Source organism: Squalius cephalus, assembly GCF_949319135.1.
Source record: "Squalius cephalus genome assembly, chromosome: 6".
Classification (NCBI taxonomy): domain Eukaryota; kingdom Metazoa; phylum Chordata; class Actinopteri; order Cypriniformes; family Leuciscidae; genus Squalius; species Squalius cephalus.
The window spans coordinates 43,133,797-43,150,414 of record NC_137127.1 but is presented as its reverse complement, the minus strand read 5'-3'; the positions used below and the strand labels follow the sequence as shown (position 1 = coordinate 43,150,414).

At 38.6% G+C, this 16,618-nt stretch overlaps 2 protein-coding genes across 2 annotated transcripts in view; one reads left to right on the top strand and one right to left on the bottom strand.

Moving 5' to 3' along the window:
• The window catches only part of LOC307160601 (myelin-associated glycoprotein-like), a 40,312-nt gene that overhangs the window by 300 nt on the left and 23,394 nt on the right, over window positions 1-16,618 (top strand). The gene's annotated exons all lie outside the window — the stretch shown is intronic.
• On the bottom strand, window positions 5,133-8,429 carry LOC307160602 (putative nuclease HARBI1; the record flags this gene model as incomplete). The annotated part of the gene is made up of 2 exons (XM_079874782.1): window positions 5,133-5,713; window positions 7,991-8,429. The coding sequence occupies 2 exons, from the start codon at window positions 8,427-8,429 to the stop codon at window positions 5,133-5,135; spliced, it is 1,020 nt and encodes a 339-aa protein (XP_079730908.1).

The following is a 16,618-nucleotide window of genomic DNA, read 5'->3' as shown; positions in this document are numbered from 1 at the left end:
TAGTGTGTTACATGTAGGCCCGGTTTCACAGACATGGCTTAGCATAAGCCAGGAGTAGGCCTTAATGTGTACTAGTTAAACTGGGGCATTTAAGTACCTTTCATGAACGTGGCTTAAAATAAGCTTAGTTAGTCTGAGACTACAGAGTCCTGAGGGTTGTTCCATAAAACAAGATTAGAATACAAGCCAGGCTTATTTTGGTTAGTCAGACTTATTGTCGGTGGATTCTGTTTCATAAAGCAAACTTAAAATAGTTCAAACTCAGTTACCCTGGCAACTTATGCTGGGAAACTAGCCTGGTCCAGGGCAGGCTAACTGTCAGGCTAAGCCTCAGCTGTTACACAGATCCTCTAACACTGACCGACAAGAACACAATGATATTACCACTGACACTCTCTCACAGTGGCGTGCACAGGGGGGGGGGGGGGGGGGGGAGGGGGGGGGGGGGGGGGGGGCCGGGGGGGCTCAAGCCCCTGCCCCTTTTGTCTCAAAATGTATTGTGCCCCTCTCTGATAAATGTAAATAATAATTATTATTAAAATAAATATTATAATAAATAACAATACACTTATACACCATTGCCACGAACAATAATAATACAAACAAATATTAAATATTATTTTTTTGGCGGAAGCATTTGGCGGAGGTGAAGTGGCAGTAGGCGGAGTTCTTTTTTTCAGCGCTATGTACGCAGCAGTTCGCCGCGAGTCTTCAAACTGCACGGGCAGCAGGTAATATTAAGCTAATACGGAAAAGTTACATTTATCCTACCATGCTACTGTAAAAGTTGCGGCAGCATGTGAGTTATGCTTAACAATCATAAAAGTATTACTCAATTTCAGCCGCATTCTGAGTCTGACAATGTCATTCGTTTTTGTCCAGGCCATAGCAAGTGTTCTTAGCTTGGGGAAATACATCTAGTGAAAGGAAATTTCATGTCCAAGGAAAAGTCCATGTCCAGCTCTAAATTGTAAGGAATTTATATCTTTGATTTCATAGTAGGCCTACACTTTACAATGAGGTTTATTTGTTTATTATTCATATTAACTAACATTAACTAATCATGCAAAACAACTAAAAACATTACAGATCATGTACAAAGTAAAAAATCATCAATTGCCAGAAAGTATCCAAGGGTTGTTCACAGAAAGAGAATGCCAACATAAGGGGAACTTGTACAATTCAAAAAGAACATAGGACCAATGCAAAATACCATTGTATTTCAGTTAAAGGTGTAAATCTATGGAATAGCTGTCATGAGGAACTTAAAAAAAATATGTGGGGCACTTAATAAGTTAAAGAAACTATTTAAAAAATAATGCACTGAAACTATATGAAACCATTTAAAGAATGTTAAATGAACAAGCTGCTTTTGTTGTATTTGGATTGTGCAATGGTATTGCACAGGAAATACTAATGTTTTTGTATTCTGTTTATATTTGTTTGTCAACATTATAATGATGTAAGACAATAATTATTTTTATTTTTTATTAAAATATGAGATGTTTTAAAAAGGTAGGCATTATAAGCAAGAGCTTCAGCCTACACCTCAGACTGTGCTGTTGTTTGTTAGCTCAACTGTGTCTGAAACTAAACTAAACATTTGTTAGGCTACTGTATAGGCCTATTTGTTAATCTTAGTTAATAATAATACAACTTTTAATTGTTTGTTCATGTTATGTCACAGTCAGTGCATTAACTAATGTTAACAAATACAACTTTTGATTTTAATAATGTTTTAGTAAAGGCTGAAATTAATATTAATTAAGATTAATAAATTGTGTAGAAGTGTAGTTCATTATTAGTTCATGTTAACAAATTTAACTAATGAAACCTTATTGTAAAGTGTTACTGATTTCATGATAGCTAACACTTTATTGAATACATAGGCCTACAATTTATAACATCAACATAACTAAACATGAATTCCTCATAATTACCGACTTGATTCTCTGTTTTGTTTGGTAAAGTAAATAATATTTAGTTATATTATCATCATTTCCGAGAGAGGCTCTCTGACCGACTGCTGCTCTCCATCGAGTGAGATATTCCAAATAATTGTGAGGAAGTCATTAAAATATATAAAACACAACAGACAGACGGGTGCTGCTTTAAATACAGGTGATTTATTTTAAAAATAAATGGTTTTTTTTTAAAAGTGCCCTTTTTGGTCCTTCCGCCCCTGCCCCTGAGGAGGTCTGTGCACGCCACTGCTCTCTCATACCATTATTGGACTTTATTAACCACGATTAGTCCAAAAATAAATACACAGTATACAGAAAATCAACTTAAATAAGGCTACAATGATAAATTAGACAATATATATAGATATAGATATAGATATATATAGATATATAGATAGATAGATACAATATATATACTACAGGTTTTCTTTTTTTACTGGCTGAATGTTTTGTGCCCAAGATTTAATAGATTGTTTTAAAGATTTATGAATACATTTCTCTCTGGTTTTGTTTGGCAGCTGTATTACATGTTTATGATTATTAGAAGAACATTAGAACACAATCTAAAAAAAAGCTTTTTAAAGCAGAAGTTAAAATCACAAAATTAAAAATAAAAAATTACATTTAACACAATTATACAAATTGACAGTTCCTTTAAAGACATAATATTTTCCCCCAATAAATATTCCTTATTTTTTTACTTTTTTTCTTTTGTGATAATACCCACCAACACACATGATTAGAACAATAACCAAAAAGTACATAGTTAGACACTTTTACATATGATTTAAGGGGGAAAAGACAAAAAACAATAAATAAATATTAATAAAAATGTAACATTCACATATTTATATCAAACTCTTATAATGACACATAATTCCTAATAGTTATTCAAGTAATATTATTTGAATATCAAATATTCAGTATTAAATAAGTCAATAAATAAAATAACAAATAACTAGAAATAAAAGGGAGGGAGGGTTATATAAAAATGTAGTTAATGTAGGCTAATATATATTCCTTTATTTTATGGAATATTCTTTGATTTTAGAGTTGCCCATATCTTTTCAAAATGTATACATTTGCTCTTAATTTCATGTTATCCTCTCCATAATGTACTTTAGAAACTAAATCTACTCATTTAAAACTGAGGATTCTTGCTTTCTCCAAAAAAATTATTGCATTAAAAGCTGCAATTCTCAGCATTCTAAATAAGTATACATCAGCTTTATTAAGTAGCATAGGTCCTATACCCAAAACTATATTTTGTATCTTTATATATTTAGTTTCTTAAAAATTAGGCTACTTCTGTTCACTGAAGTACTTCTGTTCGCTAGAAGTTTACGGCAACTTATCCAACATCCTAAAGATAAATTATTATAATTAGAAGATATTTCTAGTGTTATAAAATATCGCATATTAATTTTCCAAGCAAAATGTATATTTTAGTCAGAATTATTGCGCTCCTATTTGGCACGCATGCGCGCAGCAGCGCTCGTTCAATATGAAGATTAGCAGTAAAATGGATACATTTGCATGACTTTCTAACATTTACAGATGGAGAATATAACTGTAAAATGTAAGTTTTGAACTGAGGGGGGGAAAAAAACATGTCACAAACGCATAAACAGCACAAAATATACGCTGTTTGATGGTGGATCGATTTGATCCATGATCGACCTCTAGGGCTGCTTCAGAAACGCGTGCACACGCAATTATCTAGACTTGATAAACCTGGATCAAATTAGTGAGATTGCGTGAACTTCAATTACCTTTTATGGAACCACTTTAGCCCCAACTTATTTGTTAGGCTCATTCAAGTCCGGTTTTGGAGTTTAATCCCCGCTTTTCTAAGCGTCTTTTATGGAACAACCCTCAGGAGTAAATTAAGTAAGCTTAAATGAAAACACCTGGGATAGGCCTGATTAAGTTGAGTATAAGCACATGCCGTTGGGCTGATGGTGCTCATAAAAACCTGGAATGGACCAGAAAACATTATTATCAGTGTACATTTTGAAACAAAGCAATGGCAGATGCAAAAAGAATTCGTTCCAAAAACTTCAGTGAGTATGAAAAAACACTACTGAAACAAATTTTGACCAACCATCCAGTTATTGAAAGTAAAATCCACACTACTGCTAGTGAGCAAAAGAAAAAGAAGTGCTTGGAATGCAATTTGCAATGAATTTAATGCAAATGAAAATGCAACCACAAGAACAATACAACAACTTCAGGTGAGATTTCTTCATTATTATCATTGCTCATTTCTCATATTCATATTTTTGGGACAATTTATAATGAATGATTTTTGCCTGTATAGACTCTGTGGAAGAACCTTAAACTGGCTTTAAAACGACAGAATGCAGAGATCAGAAGACAGCGATTTACTACTGGTGGTGGACCACCAAATAAAGACAAAACTGATGAATTGAGTGACTTGCTGTCTGGAATAATACAGCACCAGCAACCTCTGGATGGTATACCAGATGATGATCACTTGAACAGTTCAGATGAAGATCTGAGCACAAATGGTATGTTAGAAAGAAATTGATTTCTTCCTTTGGTACATATATTCCACTCTGTCAATTTTTATTCTTCTTTCATTGTAAGGATCATGTGAATTTATTTGTGCCTCTGTTTTTCCCCACAGAAGAAAGGAATCTGAACGGGTTGGAAAAGCCAGAGCACAGTGAGTGTGTGCCTTCCACATCTGCTCCTGCATCCCTGAGAAAAGATGCTGCCACCACCTTTCAGCAGAGAACAAGCAAGATGACCATCCATGAAAAGTTAGCCAGAGAATTTCATGAGGAAAAAATGAAATATCTGAAGGAAGAACATGAAATGAAAATGAGAATTCTACAGGTTGAATTGGATATGAAGTTGGAAGAAAGAGGTATGATCCAAAAACGATACAGTAAGGAGGCAATTGTGATTACCAGCCATGGTGAACAATATGATGTATAAACAATAAAAACAAAAATAAACCTTTTGTCATTTAGATATTCACGACTGAGTGTATTTAAACAACCACAAACTACATTTTCAACCAGTATTGGTTTAGTAATTTTTTTTAATTTTGCTGCACACTATTTTAATTTTGTACAGAACAAAAATTATCAAGGCAAAATAAGGCATAATGAATACATTCCATATTGAAATACATCTCATCTAGCTGAAGTGCTGCAATGTGAAAGCAACTCTGTGTGCAAGTCCTCGTTGGTCACTGGCTGCCTCAGTCATGGGCACATCTGCTTCATCGTCATCTTCCATTGGAGGATCAGGACAGCAGCGCTGCTTCAGGTAGTTGTGCAGCACCGCTGTAGCAATGATGACCTTGCAGCATCTCCTTGGCCTGAAGCGAAGTGTATTACGTAAACACTGGAATCGATTTTTCCATATTCCAAACATGCGTTCAACCATGCCTCTTGTTCGGATATGAGCTCTGTTGTATCTTTGCTGCTCAGCTGTTGTGGGATTTATGTATGGAGTGAATAAAAAGTTACTCTGACCATATCCACTGTCACCAAGTAGAAGTCCACTATACTGTCCACTCTGAAACTGAGCACATAATGAAGAGTTGACAAAAATCCTTGAATCGTGAGTTGAACCTTTCCAGCGCGCAACAATGTTTGAAAACTCTAAATTAGGTGTGCATACACCCTGAACGTTGATAGAAAACCAGTTCTTACGGTTCCTGTACTCCTCAGCATCAGGGGTTGATGGACACTTGACAGGAACATGACATCCATCTATAGCCATGTCACCCTGTAGCCCAAGACTGGTTGCCCACTGAAGCTAAGCAGGGCTGAGCCTGGTTAGTACCTGGATGGGAGACCAACTGAGAAAACCAGGTTGCTGCTGGAAGAGGTGTTTAGTGAGGCCAGCAGGGGGTGCTCACCCTGTGGTCTGTGTGGGTCCTAATTAGAGCCCGACCGATATGGATTTTTGGGCGCCGATGCCGATAAAAAAAAGCCAGATACCGATATATCGGCCGATATTATTTATGTGTATATTATAATACAGTAGCAATATTATTTATGTGTATTATAGTACAGTAAGTTTGGACACACTTTACAATTGGTGTGTACAAACTTTTGATGGGTAGTAGAGCCCGACCGATAAAGGATTTTGAAGGCCGAAACCGGTACAAATATTTGTTGGTTTTAAAATCCGATATTCCGATATATCGGACGATATTTTTTAATTTTTTTTCAGAAACGCGCAACAAAACATTAACAAATTTCCCTAACATTAGTTATTTGTAGTTATTTATGAGTTTTAACTAAAATAATATGATAATGCATTTTAAAAAGAAACTTGTTTCTTTTATTGTCACAACAGAACAGAGGAACATCAAAATATATTAAAGTTCTGATAAATAAAATGTATAAAAATACAAACTTAAGATTTTTTTTTAAGACTAAACGTTTAGTCCTTTGAACAAAAACAACAATTTCACATTCAAATTGACAACAAATTCAAATTGTCATAATTTACTCTCTCAAGTTGTTTTTTTCTTCTGTTGAAAATAAGTTATTTGGATGAATGTGGGTAACCAAACAGTTGATGTACCCCAGTGACTTCCAGTATATTTTTCTCCTTTGGAAGTCAATGGGGACCAGCTACTGTTTGGTTACCCACATTCTTCAAACTATTAATATTAGAAAAATATTAGAAGGAAATTAATACAGTTGGAACAACATTAGAGTGTCTGTAAATAATGAGATCATTTTTATTATTGGGTGAACTATCCCTTTAAGGACAAGCGGCAATGTGTTTACAATTGCTACTGTCTCTTTAAGAGCTGAGCACGACACGTCTAATGTACACGCATTTGACAAATCAATGACAAGCAGATTTTCTCTCAATTTTGCCTTCACTTTAGACAACCGACTTTGTTTATGTAAATCTTGTGTGTATTTAACAGTATTAGCACAATAATACTCGAAAGATAACTTAGTCCAGTATCCAGGCGCTGGTAGAAAGGCTTTTAGTGCATGTGAGCTTCACATGTACGCGCTGAGAAACGCACACGTTAGAACAGCGCATCAGCATTTAAAATTAAATGTTTAACCGACAAAGCATTAAAGCACATGCACATTATGAACTTTTGTGAACTGCAGTGTTAACATTTTATGTGAATATAGCCTACGTCGCGTTGTTCCGCTTCACTCTCGGCTTATTTAACCTCAGCAAAACTGGACATGAGTCACGAATTTTGTCATCCTTATTTGAGTTAAGAGAACTGATAGGGATGTTCTTTTAATTGTTATTCAAGCAATGTATGTCTCGTGAGTCGTGACCAACTCACCATGAACACACTTCACCGATGATCTCACTCGCGGTTCTCTCTGCCCGACTCTGGCTGGATCAGCAGGTTGCAGAATGTGTGGCGCGTTATACACGAGTGTTGCCAACAGGGACGGTGTAGAGTGCCCTCTGGTGGACAAACTATACAACGCCAACACTCATAACATGGTTGAAGGGTGTTTCGTCCGTTTTTATTTTATTTTTGAAATATTCATTTATCGGCCGTTATAAATGCCGATACCGATAGTTTTGAAAATGCCTAATATCGGCCGATAATATCGGCCTGCCGATATATCGGTCGGGCTCTAGTCCTAATGCCCCAGTATAGTGATGGGGACACTATACTGTCAAAGAGCACCGTCCTTCGGATGAGACGTTAAACCGAGGTCCTGACTCTCTGTGGTCATTAAAAATCCCAGGATGTCTTTCGAAAGAGTAGGGGTGTAACCCCGGCATCCTGGCCAAATTTGCCCCTTGGCCCCTGTCCATCATGGCCTCCTAATCATCCCCATATACTGATTGGCTTCATCACTGTCTCCTCTCCACCAGTAAGCTGGTGTGTGGTGAGCGTTCTGGCGCAATATGGCTGCCGTCGCATCATCCAGGTGGATGCTGCACATTGGTGGTGGTTGAGGAGATCCACCATTCTATGTAAAGCGCTTTGAGTGCCGAGAAAAGCGCTATATAAATGTAATGAATTATTATTATTATTATACAGCCAATGACACCTGGGAAGTGCCCATATTCATAGAATTGCACTTTATATTTGGCTTGGTCAGCAGCATCAGGAAACTTTATGTAAAGACTCCTCAGTTCACAAATGGCTCTGCTGACTTTGTGAACTATTCTACACACAGTTGCTTCACTGGCACCACACAAATCACCAGTTTCACGGTGAAAGGTCCCGGACGCAAAAAACCTCAGTGTGAGCAGAACTTGGAGAGAAATGGGTAAAGGCCTTCCTCTCAGAGACAGACAGGAAAGTCTAGGCTCAAGCAAAGATATTATCTCCACTGCATTTTCCTTGGACATACGAAAGCGGTCTTGAAAAGCTGTGTCATCAAAGTAATGTAATGGATCACTCCTATCCACAAGTACTCTGGCTGGCCTCTGTTGTGCATGTTGGTTTTCATTTAGATATTCCAAATATTCCATGCTCCCTCACAAACAGTACTAAGCAGGAGTTAAACCTGCCTCTTTGAAGGATTAATTTAAGATTCAATTTAGTCATAGACTAGCTATAATCCTTCCTCTTGCAATCGGCTTTGTTTAATCCAGAACAGGCTAAATCTTTGACTATTTTAATATATATCTGTGCAAGTCGCTTTGAGTTAAGACAGCTCAAGTGGGCAGTTTAGTCTGGGACTAGGCTTAAGCCATGTCTGTGAAACCGGGCCGTAATGTGTATTGATATTACAGAACGCACTGTGTTTAGTTGAAGACGCAAAAAAAACAGTGGAAAAACCTCAGGGACACCTATGTGAGAAAAAGGAGAGAGGAAAAGGAAACTAAAAGTGGACATTAGCATACTCCCCTTCAGACTCTCTGTTCTTTAAAGGGTCATGAAACCCTAAACCAAATTTTCGGAGATTTAAGGCACCCAAAACCTTCTTTTCTGTCTTTTAAAGAAAATGAAAAGCTCGTCTTCACTGGATGATGATGATGAAGTGTCCATGTTTTCTCAGCTGTCGGCGCGAAAGTTTTGGAATGTTGAAGCTCTGAATGTCACAGACGTCGCAAATTAGCGTCGCGGCTGATTAGAATGGTTTTGACGCAAACTATTCGCTTTTTCGTTTCGCTTTTTCGTTACGCGTCCGGTGTGAACAGGCACGGATTTAGAAAGCAGAGGCCCCTGGGAACAAAATCTTGGAGGCCCCCCTCCCCCTCGTAGGCTCGTGGCCCAAACTAACACATCATCTTAATTTTTAGAAACAGTAAAAGGAAGCTGTGGGTTTTTCTTTACTTTAAAACAAAACCACTTTCTCCAACTCCATTTCTTGTAATGTTAACTGTGACAGCAAAGGAGATCTATAAATGCACTGTTAGACATTTTATCGTATTTTTGCGGTAACTTACTGGCAGCACTAAACTGATGTAATCATGATACTTTTTTTGTGTGCAAATAAATTATTGTTTACACACAAACACACACTCATTAATGAATTTTATTTTAATTTAATAAAAAAGGATGAGGTCACACAGTTAGTGGGGTCTTGGAGGCCCCCAGACACCGGCCCAATCGGCCAGGTGGTAAATCTGGCCTTGGGTGTCAAGTCAAGTCAAGTCTATTTGTATAGCGCTTTTCACAATACAGATTGTATCAAAGCAGCTTCACAGTATTAAATTAAAATAATACAACAAGGTTTGTTTCTAGTGGAATTTATTGATTGATAAAAATTAAAATTAAATATCCCCAAAATATCCCCAACTGAGCAAGCCAAAGGCAACAGTGGCAAGGAACCGAAAAACTCCATCAGGTGACCTAATGGAGAAAAAAAAACCTTGGGAGAACCCGGGCTCAGTCGGGGGCCAGTTCTCCTCTGGCGTTTATGAACTAGAGGTCGGATTTAACTGTAAGATTAAAAATATTATATGAATGCCTGGCTGAAGAGATGTGTCTTTAATCTAGTTTTAAACTGGGAGAGCGAGTCTGAGCAACGAACAGTATCAGGAAGGCTATTCCAGAGTTTTGGAGCTAAATGTGAAAATGCTCTCCCTCCTTTAGTGGATCTGGATATCCTAGGTATGACCAAAAGCCTAGAATTTAGTGATCTTAAAGAGCGCGATGGATTATAGGGCGATAGAAGATCCGTTAAACAGACTGGAGCTAAGCCGTTTAGGGCTTTATAAGTCAGTAGCAATACCTTGTAGTTAATACGGGACTTTATAGGTAACCAATGTAGTGATGTTAAAATCTGTGTTATATGATCATATTTTCTTGATCTAGTAAGAACTCTAGCGGCTGCATTTTGGACTAACTGTAGCTTGTTTATTGAGGATGCAGGACAACCAGCTAATAAAGCATTACAGTAATCTAGTCTCAGGGCTCTCAAGTTTGGAAGACAGGCAAGAGTGACATCCGTTGGGGTTGGACGGGTCGCGGGAATGGGGGTGTTTTATTAATAGGCGAATATTATTATTAGTGTTTTTGTTGTTGTTATTAATAATTGCTCAAATACAAAGTATTTATTCAAGTTCCGTGTGTGTGTGTGTGTGAGAGAGAGAGAGAGAGAGAGAGAGATTATGACTGGTGTTGTTTATTGTAAGTGTTTGTTGACTATTTGGACTTGTTGCCTTCCACCTGCACTGTCTCTTCCTCTGTCTCCTCCTCTAATGGGACTACCATTTTCGCAACCTTCTCTGGGCCAGCATCCTCTAACGTGGCCTTTTTAGGGGACATTCCTCTCAGGGCGAATGAGAGGATGCTTAAAGGAGAACTCCGGTCAATTTTAACATTGAGCTCATTTTTTTGTACATTTGGAGTGCTGTCAATACAGAGAACAACGACAAAAATTGGTGTTGCCTACACCGAGTTATTCTATTTTTAAAATTTGCACCCTGTTGACTTCAATGGGGCAAGTTTTAAACCTGCTTTTAGCCTCTTAACATCCTTGATGTGTCATTACAAGTGCACAGGTCATGTGAGTGATTCCTTCAGAGTGAACACGAGTGAATCTGACTGCAGTAGATGTGAAAGATATGTATAAAAATGATGTTATTTAAGCCAGCGCAAATACCTGTGTTTACATCCTGTTTTCGGTTGAAGTCCAAAGTAGTCGATTGCCGAGTTCACGCGCGTGATCATAGGTAACTAAATGGATGGATAGGAAGGGTCAATAGGTCAATCCATAACAAGACCGGAAGGACACCGGAAAGGGCAACCGGAAGGTCAATGACAACCGGAAGCCATCAATTATTTTGACACATGGTATATCCTATTACTACTGAGAGCTGTAAATTAACAGTACCTTGCTGACAACAACAGTAGATTACTGTTATTTTACAGCGCACTGAAACTGGGCTAATAGTGCAGTGTTACACATGATGAGTGCTTCATTGCTTTCAGAACAATGTTATGTTGTGAGTGAATTATCATAAAGCTAACAGAATAAGTACAAGTTCACAGCTCATGTATTAATGCATTTCAGGAAACAAACCAAGATGAGGACATTTATGCCAATGTGTCAAGTGCAACAAAAAGCCATCAGCTTCAGTCAAATACATGAAAATAAGGAGACCTGCACCGTTAACCCTGAAAGCACATTCAAAAAGAATCTCTCCTACGAAGACATTTATGCAAACTGTTGAAGTGAGAAGTGGAATATGGATCATCACTGAACAATTAGTCTACTTTCTGCATGCCAGTAATGATCATTTTAATAAGCATCAGCATTCAACTTCCCATCTACAGTATTATGTTCAGAACTATATCGTTGCTACTTCCTTTCTCCTTTTAAAACCCTCCAATAATTATAATTCAACTCTGAATACTTGACTGTATGTTTCTATTTTTATTTTTGTGATACATTCACAAAATGTATTTTTGTATGATTATATTTTGTGATAATTCTTTGCTCAATTAAAGAATTTAAAGTCTCTAAAGTCTCTATGAAATCAAATTTGAGTTCCTTTTTTTAAAAATGGAATATTGCATTTTTTATTATAAATGATTTACCTTTGCACCATTATTTATCTATTTTAATTAATCATTATTAGCGTCATTATTATTATTATTTTAAAAATGTATGTGCCCTTGTAATCTTTAATAAGAATTTCTTGCCAAATCTCTTCTCTGATGAGTGTTTATTGCCTCAAAGGTAAATTACCGTCACTCACGCAAACTGTCACTCACATGAAATCACAGCAATAGCAAACCACAACCATCCAATCAATTCCTCACAAAATCATGTCCCGCTCTACATTTTTTGTTCCTTGTTTGAGAAGCCGTTTCACTCAAATATATGTTACAAATACAATAGGGTAGAAAAAGACCACAACTTCCATTTCATGACAAATGGGTAATTTTTTCATTCTTTCATGCACTAAGTAGGATCATTTAGATCTTATGTGATTTACACTTATTTACACAAGCAAAGTACAAATGCCCCCAGAACATCCTGGAGTTAAGAGCCGTTCAGGCAGATATGCAGAACAAATGGCGGTGAATATTAGGCCATAAACAATACATGCAAGTAGACGAAACAAAGAACCAATGGTTGGCCAATGCATAGAATAAAGAATAAAAGAATAAAGTGGTGGTATCACCACACCTTGTGATCTAGGGGGCGATAGAGTGTTCAATCTCTGTATAAGTCCTTAGATGGAGACATGGAAGGGGGTTCAGTAATGAGTCTTTATGGGGATGACACAGGATAATACCTGCGTCCCGTGGGTCAGAAAACCCCTCTGGATGAGAAGACGACAGGCAGGGCTGAGGCAGGTAAAGAATAGTATAGAAGGATAATGTAAACATAAAAATCACAAGAACCTCAAACAGAGATTAAAAGAATTGTCTGTACGTTAGTCTGTGTTTTATACGCTGTCGTTTCAGTGAGGTGTTTGCATTTGCGGGGAAAAAAAAAACCTTACACTGACAGACTTTCTATACGGATAGCCTATTGTGAACTGTTTTTGCTGTAGTATTATTATAGGATGAGTTTATTTCTTCATGTTGTGCTTTTTAAAAACTCTGAAGAGAACACCCAACAATTACAGCATAAAACAGACGACACGAGTCATGCATATTGTAGGACTTTAAGGACATATTATAGTATAGAAATAAATAGAAATAATCGTTTTTGTATTGATATAATATTAATTTATTATTAATTTAATTAATATAGTCACTTCCGGTCAGGAACGCTCATGCAGTCTAGACGTGAACTTTCTGAGGAAGGACAGTGAATATAGTAGTTCAGCACCAGGAGGCACTACAAGTAAAAGAATCATCTCTCTAAACTCCACAACCAGTTGAAAAAAAGAGTTACAATTTTCATGATTAATATCTAAATGTTAAATTATCTTAAAATATCAGACAGACCAAAAACTTGATGTCAACAACTAGTGGAATTTCTCAAGCCAGTAATTGCATGGAATTGCTGTGAATTTTCTCAAAAAATGAAAGCAGCATTTTGCACTATTTTACAGTGAAACTCACCAATAACAATCTCATAATTACGTAATTACAATAAGAGACAGAACAAAATATTACAGAATATAATTAGACTACTGAAAATAAGCTCTAAAATATTGTGCCCAAGAAAACAACACTATCATTATGTGTTCGGAATCAACACCTTAAGACAAAATATAACTTTTCATGTCACATTTTCCCCTATCATTTATTGATGTAAACTGACAATATGGATTCTAAATAGGTTTGGTAATAAAGTCTTTGAGACTGTCACATTCTCACTGAATAATTACCACCAGGGTTCTCATACACCGATGCACTCAAACAACCTTACAAATGTTCTACATGAAGATAAAGACATCAGCAGGATCTGTGTGGAAAGTGCTAAAAACTTGTAACAAGAAAAAATAATAAAAAATAGCCCCTGGGGAAATTAAAGGAGAACTCCGGTCAATTTTAACATTGAGCTAATTTTTTTGTACATTTGGAGTGCTGTCAATACAGAGAACAACGACAAAAATTGGTGTTGCCTACACCGAGTTATTCTATTTTTAAAATTTGCACCCTGTTGACTTCAATGGGGCAAGTTTTAAACCTGCTTTTAGCCTCTTAACATCCTTGATGTGTCATTACAAGTGCACAGAAAATGTGAGTGATTCCTTCAGAGTGAACACGAGTGAATCTGACTGCAGTAGATGTGAAAGAAATGTATAAAAATGATGTTATTTAAGCCAGCGCAAATACCTGTGTTTACATCCTGTTTTCGGTTGAAGTCCAAAGTAGTCGATTGCCGAGTTCACGCGCGTGATCATAGGTAACTAAACTTTCATTAAAATTTCATTTCTCATTTTTTAAATGAGCTCAATGTTAAAATTGACCGGAGTTCTCCTTTAATAAGCAAATATTTAAAAACAGCCTGTTCACAATTATTAGTGCCTCAGTTCATGAGAAATAATCAAGCTGTCAACATGTACTGTACCATTTGACCTCATAAATCCATACTTGAAGTAATCATTAACCTAATCCAAATTCCACAAAAATGAAACTGAAATCAATACGTCATTTGGATAAGGCCTACCTCAAGACAAATGCCGACGAGAAAAGAGTAATAAGTAGATAACTTTACCTAAATGTCTTCTGTATGCCAATAAAACAATGTTACCAGTGAAATGGAAATGATTAATGTTAGAAAAAAGGAAAATAATTCAAGTTTCCATGCAAACTTGTATTGGCCATCTCAGTCAGTAGGGGATGGTGACTGAATTAATGTTTTTTAGTGTCTATTTATAAATTAACTTTTTATTTATTTATTATTAACTAAGTAACATGCTGGGCCCTATCTTGCACCCAGCGCAATTGACTTTGTACACCGACGCATGTATCATTCCTATTTTGCACCCGCGCACAGCGGACTTTTCCCTCCACAGACGCACATCGGTAAATTAGGAGATGAACTTGCGCTCCCGGGGGCGGTTCAGCGCAAAGAGGAGGTGTGTTCCGGCGCAAACGTTCCCTGGTGCTATTTTGCTGGTTTAGAAAACAATTCTGCCACTGACCAGGAAAAACCTAGTCTAAAGTCAGTGGCGCGTTGCGCATGTTATTCATATGCTATTTTAAAGGCGCATGTTTGGCCATAATCAATGTAGCGTGTGCACAACGCACATACAGTACACTTTGCTTATCTCATCTACACACAGAAGCAGCAGTTCTCATTTTTAGAAAACCATACATTATTACAAGGAAAAATATTAACACACCAGGGAAATCATTGTTGTGTCCATGAAGATGTGAAAGAATAGGCATAAATCTATCTTACACATTTACCCAAATTATCATACGCCTGTTTAACCGAAGCTAATTTGGGTGGGTTTCTCCCATCCCCAATGTCACTTCTCTGTGTTTTACGGCCCTGACGAGAACGTCGGTCTCCTCGGCTGTGAACCGCTCCTGGCGTGATCGGCAAATCTGCCGTTATAATAGCAACCCGCCATGGAACAAGTGCGCCTGCTCTTAAAGGGAATGTGAGATGTCGCTCTGATTGGTTTATTTTACGTTACGCCCAAACCACACCTATGAGTAATGAAGCTACTTCAGACCAACCCATTTTAGATTTGCGTCGGGCCGAGTCATTTATCCCGCCTGTATAATAGCAACAGCGCCGAGATACGCCCACAAAGTTACTTGCGTTTCACGCTTGATACTTGAGTTTCAGATCGTTAAAATAGGGCCCGCTGTCTTTATTGTAACAGTCAATTAATTATTGCTTAATTTTCAATGTTTTTTTAACCAGCATGTTAAAAAAAGCTCTGGAGTGGACTCGTGGGCTCTGGAGTGGACCCGTCGGTTGAAGTGGGCTCTGGAGTGGACTCGTGGGCTGAAGCGGGCTCTGGAGTGGACTCGTGGGTTGAAGCAGGCTCTGGAGTGGACTCATGGGCTCTGGAGTGGACCCGTGGGCTCTGGAGTGGACTCGTGGGCTGAAGCGGGCTCTGGAGTGGACTCGTGGGCTGAAGCGGGCTCTGGAGTGGACTCGTGGGCTGAAGCGGGCTCTGGAGTGGACTCGTGGGTTGAAGCGGGCTCTGGAGTGGACTCATGGGCTCTGGAGTGGACTCGTGGGCTGAAGCGGGCTCTGGAGTGGACTCGTGGGTTGAAGCGGGCTCTGGAGTGGACTCGTGGGTTGAAGCGGGCTCTGGAGTGGACTCGTGGGTTGAAGCGGGCTCTGGAGTGGACTCATGGGCTCTGGAGTGGACCCGTGGGCTGAAGCGGGCTCTGAAGTGGACCCGTGGGCTCTGTAGTGGACCCGTGGGCTGAAGCGGGCTCTGGAGTGGACCCGTGGGCTGAAGCGGGCTCTGAAGTGGACCCGTGGGCTCTGTAGTGGACCCGTGGGCTCTGGAGTGGACCCGTGGGCTGAAGCGGGCTCTGGATTGGACTCGTGGGCTCTGGAGTGGACCCGTGGGTTGAAGCGGGCTCTGGATTGGACTCGTGGGCTCTGGAGTGGACCCGTGGGTTGAAGCCGGCTCTGGATTGGACTCGTGGGCTCTGGAGTGGACCCGTGGGTTGAAGCCGGCTCTGGATTGGACTCGTGGGCTGAAGCGGGCTCTGGATTGGACTCGTGGGCTCTGGAGTGGACTCGTGGGCTGAAGCGGACTCTGGAGTGGACTCGTGGGCTGAAGCGGGCTCTGGATTGGACTCGTGGGCTCTGGAGTGGACCCGT